At 33.0% G+C, this 5,818-nt stretch overlaps 3 protein-coding genes across 7 annotated transcripts in view; 1 reads left to right on the plus strand and 2 right to left on the minus strand.

Annotated features, from left to right (window-relative positions):
• The window catches only part of LOC108688703 (nuclear transcription factor Y subunit alpha), a 3,818-nt gene extending 2,361 nt beyond the window's left edge, over positions 1–1,457 (minus strand). For 2 of the 3 annotated variants that reach the window (XM_018195057.1, XM_018195055.1), the window contains exons 1-3: positions 676–757; positions 274–589; positions 62–198 (exon numbers count right to left, since the gene is read on the minus strand). In XM_018195057.1, the coding sequence (XP_018050546.1) occupies positions 62–198; positions 274–577 (441 nt within the window). In that variant the 5' untranslated portion in view covers positions 578–589; positions 676–757. Of the gene's footprint in view, positions 1–61; positions 199–273; positions 590–675; positions 758–1,385 lie in introns of those variants that run through there. The other variant, XM_018195056.1, reaches the window with a different exon arrangement.
• Positions 1,458–3,528: 2,071 nt separating this feature from the next.
• On the minus strand, positions 3,529–5,686 carry LOC108688683 (ragulator complex protein LAMTOR1). 2 transcript variants are annotated; one of them, XM_018195023.1, is made up of 6 exons: positions 5,651–5,686; positions 5,090–5,260; positions 4,800–4,876; positions 4,615–4,704; positions 4,059–4,257; positions 3,529–3,969 (listed from the first exon to the last, which is right to left on the minus strand). In XM_018195023.1, the coding sequence occupies exons 2-6, from the start codon at positions 5,132–5,134 to the stop codon at positions 3,880–3,882; spliced, it is 501 nt and encodes a 166-aa protein (XP_018050512.1). In that variant the 5' UTR covers positions 5,135–5,260; positions 5,651–5,686; the 3' UTR covers positions 3,529–3,879. The 2 variants fall into 2 exon arrangements, with proteins under 2 accessions (XP_018050512.1, XP_018050511.1); XM_018195022.1 differs by lacking the exon at positions 5,651–5,686 and having other exon boundaries at positions 5,090–5,312.
• Positions 5,139–5,818, plus strand: part of LOC108688684 (vacuolar ATPase assembly integral membrane protein VMA21 homolog) — a 1,448-nt gene continuing 768 nt past the window's right edge. The window contains exons 1-3 of one of the 2 annotated variants that reach the window (XM_018195024.1): positions 5,139–5,220; positions 5,311–5,588; positions 5,687–5,792. In XM_018195024.1, the coding sequence (XP_018050513.1) occupies positions 5,574–5,588; positions 5,687–5,792 (121 nt within the window). In that variant the 5' untranslated portion in view covers positions 5,139–5,220; positions 5,311–5,573. Of the gene's footprint in view, positions 5,221–5,300; positions 5,589–5,686; positions 5,793–5,818 lie in introns of both variants that reach the window. The other variant, XM_018195026.1, reaches the window with a different exon arrangement.

The following is a 5,818-nucleotide window of genomic DNA, read 5'->3' on the forward strand; positions in this document are numbered from 1 at the left end:
AATACATAAATAAATATATTAATACATACTACATAAATAAAAATTTTCTATAAATTATTACCATGACAACATTCCCTCCTTGTGACACTGTTGACGTAGGACTACCCAAAGGTTGTACTGGGGTTGTACTAGCAGCAGTAGTTGCAGTCTGTGATGTTGTACCAGCAATTTGCATGAGATTACCATTAAGATTTATAACTGTAAACAAAAGATGTTGAGAATTATTTATACAAAGATATTAAGATGCATGAAATAGATACGTTTTCAACTTACCTGTTGGTTGGGCTTGTTGCACTTGACCTTCTAATTGTACAGGTTGATAGATGTAGGTTTGTCCATCGGGAGTTTGAATAATTTGTGGCGTTTGTGGTTGCTGAATAACTATCTGTTGACCAGTACTGGTCAGGCTAGAAACTGGAACAACTTGGATCTGTCCATTAGGCGCTACTTGTGTCGCTGCTACTTGTATCGCTTGTGGAAGCATCATAGTTTGTCCACCTTGGCCCATTTGAACAACTTGTACAGCTCCACCGGTACTACCGACTACTACCGCCTGTCCTTCGCTAAGTTGCTCCATAATAAATCTTTGCTACAATAAAGTAAAAAAAAAAAAAAAATTAACAAAATAATACTTTAGAAATATATACATATCGCAAATAAGATTAAAATAGATACCAAAAGATATCACTGATACAATCGTGTATTCATCAATCATCAATTTGCATCATATCGCTATTAGGTTAACGGTGCGTGAAGTTTTACGAGGCATTTATAGAAATGCAACGTAGCCCGCCGACGTGGCGATCGCGCCGAGCGAGTTTGGATTGTTTAGAGCAAGCCATTTCGCTTGATGCGTGGACCACGTGTGGTTTCGCGCGCGCGGGACGTGCGATCTCCAAGCTATGTTTCGCAAATCATGAGCGGATGAGACGAATGGTGAGAGTGCCTAGAAAGAGCGTTGCCCGACGAGTGAATGCACCAGAATGCACACGCATGCACATGAAAGAAGGGATGCGCGTCGTCTCGTGGGATTCGCGCCGTTTCGCAGTAACGTTCCGAGACGTCTCAATGGAGATTCGCGTGAGCGACGCCGAGCGACGCAACCGCCGATGCTGCGGTCCGCGAACATATTGTTCGCGAGGATACGCGACGTTCAACCGCGACAAGGAAAACCTGGGTCGATCGCCATCGGACGTCCGTGGAAAGAGAGCACGATATCGCCTCGGCAAACATGGCCGTGTGGCAATGGCTTTTTTGGCGTCGCGAAGGCGCTGGCTCGCGCGGAGAAACACGCGACGCGATCGCGAAATCGACGTTAAATCGCGAACGTGGGCGCACGACCATTGCCGCGTATCGGGCTGATGTTTGATAATTTGTGAACTTACATTGGATATTTTCGTGGGCACTTTCCCAATTGGTCGACGAATTGAGGACCAATGGTCGGCGAAAGACCGTCCTCAGCTCTTGTGTATTGGTGGCACTGAAGGAGGTGAACTGCCAGTCCGATGGCAGTCCGATCCAAGACCGGTCGATGCCCCTCCGCGCCTCTATGCGGAGCGCCAATCGAGTTACGCGTCTCATCCCTCTCCCTTCAAGCGCGTGGTTTAAACTGTACATTGTATCACTTTCCAAAAATTCTTCTTATTAATTTGTGTTAGGTTGTACCAACATTACTTTAATGTTAAGCGAGGCTTAAAATTCTCTTTGTCCCTGTCTCTTTTCGGTTTTAAAACGAAATAAAGTTAAATTTCGTTTAAAATCAAAAGACGTTGATACAACTGCCTTAAAAGATAAATTCTCTCCTATTTCTTTCTGATAACTCATTATAAATTCATTTATACCATATTATTGCAGAACTAATATTGTAAAATTTTTTTTATAGTTTGTTAATATTATTTAAAATATTTAAATTTCAAGTTCAAATCTTATTATAAATTTGGATTTGGAGATATATCAAGATACTTTGATTAAAATTTAGGAAAATAATTAAATGTAAAATTAAGTGAAAGAAAATAATGAATTGTTTACAATAAATACAATACGGTGTTTTTATTCAATTTTTTTTTTCTTCCTATTTGAACAATTGAAATAATTGAATATTTTTCAACAAGATAACAATAAAATCGAGACCAATGTAAAACGCACAATTTCATAGTTTTTATTGCTCAAATTTTCAATCGAATAATTTTAAATTCAAATTAAAAAAAAATTCGTATCTGAGAAAGATGTATAACAAAATATTTTAATCCTGAATTTAAAGGAATAGTAAAGAAAAATTAAACTACATACCTATTGTGAAAAAAATTTTTTTAATTTTTGTTTACAATTAATTACAGTATAGTTCTTCTAAGCACGAAGTTACATAAAAGTTGTAGCAATATTACAAAGATTTTGCATCGATATTGCTGTAAATTCTGTGCTCTGGATTTTTATTTGATTTTCTTTTCTATTTAAAAAATAAATCGAACAAAATATATATTTATATTTGAATTTTCCTTAATAAAAACAATTTGATTTGTTTAAAAATACACACCTGTGCGTGCATATACAAAGTAAAAATATTTTCTAGCTGTAACTTATCGTCTTGGACTACAATTAGAGTTAAAAGTTCTAAAAAGGCTTGAAAGAATACAAAAGAATTTCAGAGGTTTGAAAAAGTACAAAAGAATAAAATATATCGAAAGAAATGTTTCTCATTCTTCTTAATTTTGCATTAATTATACATCTGTTACTATATAAATATTAATACTAATTACAAGTTAGTTAACATTTATCACATTTATATTTATCACTGCAAAATAGAAAAATTTTTATTATTTATAAATAATTATAAGTTACATTATGAAATACCTTACATAATTTAATATTGTCATTCAAAATTCTTTACAAATTCCTTGCAATTTTCCGAAGGCAATAAATTTGCGTTAAATCTTTCTTCACAATAGTAAAAGAATAATAATAATTACAAAATCATAGTTATGTAAGATTCGATTGAATTTATTGAACAATGATAAAATAGTATTTTTTTTCTTATTTTTATCTGAAGATATGTATATACGAAGTGTCCTGCTATTATTACATAAATTAGCACATTCTTTGGTCACTTTGGAATTGATTTTTCTATTGAAAAATGTTCAAGCAATGATAGTTGAAAAATTATAATTAACAGCTAATAATTAACAATTAAAAGCAAAAATCTCGTTTTATAAATTAAATTTTGAGGATGCAAATAAATAGCAAAATTATATTTATCAATTCATTTTGAATAAACTTTATTTAGAATTTATATTTAATATCATATTTTATTAAAGATATAATGTGGAAGAGAGGCAAAAATCTCACTCGATATTTTTTTCTAGGAAAACAACAGATTCGCAATTGGCCAAAAAATATGCTATTAAGTGTTTGAGATAGTGACGAGATACTGTGTGTGTGCGTGTGTGTGTGTGTGTGTGTGTATGTGCGCGCGCGTGTGTGTGTGTGTGTGTGTGTGTGTGTGTGTGTGTGCGTGTGCGCGCGCGCATGCGCGCAGGCGTGTGTACTTATCGATAAATATTACAACAAATTAATTTTTTACATAAAAATTTCACATAGATAAAAGATTATGGCGCATATCTTAATAACACTAAACTTTAAAATAAAAAATAAGAGAGAACTGTATATCTATTTAACAATCGTGAAACTATTAGTACATAGCAAGCATAAACAGCAGTAATAATTCAACATTCTGTATAATACATTACAATCTTTTGTTTTAGCGTAAGCTAGAATTATAACTCGGACTTAGGTCGATATATTTTTGACGTATTCTTTTTTATGATGTTAAAATTCCAGTCAAATGAGATGAAATTATAAATTAATTTGACGGATATTCAACGATCACGATAGAAATGGAACCACCAAATCCTCCTTGTGTTCGACTTTTACATCGCCTAATGCTGTCACAGCCTTGTTGAGCATTTCTGTAATCTACGTTTAATATATATATTACTTTCATTATTGACAAACTTAGTGCTCATAACGAAGAAAATACAAGAAAGATGAAGTAAAGTATTTACCAATTCTTGATCTTCAGTAGCAAGTGGATCGGCAGCTAATGTTCGTTCTGGAGCAGGTATATCTTTAAGTAAGCAAGATGCACCCTCAGGAAATTTAATTCGACCCGATTCTATTCTCTTTGAATACGCACGAGATCTGTCCATATATTCATGTTGTTCTAGATTATGAGTGTCTAATGCGCCCACGTCAATAACATTGCTGTAAAAAAAATAATCATAACATCAACTTACAATTTTTAGAATAATTTATTTTATAATATTTTATACTGGGAAAATTAATAAAATTGTATTATTCCATGAAGGTTATTTATAATGGAGTTAAAGCTATTTTTTTTCATTAACTGCAACTTCTTTCCTTCTGAATATTATATATTTACTTTTATGTGATATTTTTTATAATATTCAGTGTAGTAAATTCATGACGAAATGATATAAAACAGTGTTAAAAGATTAAAAACAAAATTCTTATAGAAAAAATTATATCTTCAAAGCAAATTAATATGTAATATAAATCATATAAAAGAAATCAAAGAAGTACAAAAAAAAATTTACTCACGCCGCAGTTTCATGTAAAATTCTATTCAATGCACTCTGTTCATCTGTCTTCTTAGGCACGGAACTTGCATATTGGTTAACATAATCGTCACTGGAAAGAAGAATACAAAAGATATAATCTCATGTTACTTAAGAGAGCTCGAAATATTATGTCAAACACAAAAATATCTATGTGCTTGAAACTACCTATGAACTCTCGGTACATTTGTATTATTACTGACAGGATCTACCAGCAAATGTGTTCTTTCATTTGCTTCTCCGCCCTGCAAATAAGCATTGTAATAGATATTTAAAATATACAATTTATATTTATACTTATATTACTTTCTATTATTATAACTTCTTTATTATTATAACACAGATATATGTGGTATGTTAATCAGGCGTTATCACTATCGTCAAGTAGGCGTATTAACTGCGACAATTGTCATGCATCGGTGATAAGGAAGAAAATGTTGAAAGTGCAGTTATTTTACCTGTGGCCCGCTGTCCTCTTTACAAAAGCTGTAGCAGCATCCCATGTTTGAACGGAATTCCACTAACGTGACTTTTCTCTACGAGCAAAGTATATCCGCTATTGCAAACGGTCGTTCATTTTTCTATTCCGGTAAACAATCAGATGAATCAGCTGTGTCGCCGCAAGACGTCTACGTATATACATACACAAACATAACTTTATAAATAAAGTTTGTTTCAGCAAGGCGCATGCAATTAACTGACACGAAAACGACGAAAACTCAGGGACGTGACGAAACCGGGTACATGCAACGTCTCTAGTGGAATTTATCTTGTACTACTTGAAAACATAACCTTGTTCCTGCTGACATCGCATGTTGCAACGATATACAAGAATCGATATTAAATTTCATTCAGCAGAATTAACTGAGAAAGCTGATATTTATGTCAATACCAATTTTTTTAATTTCGCTACTTTGATATACACATATTACAGTCGCTATCATGTCAAGTACAAAGGTAAGTTCAAGATCGATAATATATTTATGTATAATCATGTCTACATGATAAATAAAGTTTACCAGTTTACTGTAGATATTATTTTCTTTTTATTTTAGGAAGTAACAGAGCTGCAAGCGTTTAAGACAGTCTTTTATCACAGTGTGGTGATACTCGCGCTACCTGTGATCGCTTTCTTTACAAGCAAAATTTTTCTCTTTGATGGTACCAAACATATATATATATATATA

The sequence above is a fragment of the Atta colombica genome, unplaced genomic scaffold (genome assembly GCF_001594045.1).
Source record: "Atta colombica isolate Treedump-2 unplaced genomic scaffold, Acol1.0 scaffold238, whole genome shotgun sequence".
NCBI classification, from domain to species: Eukaryota; Metazoa; Arthropoda; class Insecta; order Hymenoptera; family Formicidae; genus Atta; species Atta colombica.

What these genes read in the sequence shown, in the direction of transcription:
- LOC108688683 (XM_018195023.1), bottom strand. Translation starts at nt 5,134, where the DNA reads ATGGGATGCTGCTACAGCTTTTGTAAAGAGGACAGCGGGCCACAG. An exon ending in AATGTACCGAGAGTTCATAG is followed by an intron (nt 4,705 to 4,799) that starts GTAGTTTCAAGC and finishes TCTTCTTTCCAG; the next exon opens with TGACGATTATGTTAACCAAT. An exon ending in ATTTTACATGAAACTGCGGC is followed by an intron (nt 4,258 to 4,614) that starts GTGAGTAAATTT and finishes TTTTTTTTACAG; the next exon opens with CAATGTTATTGACGTGGGCG.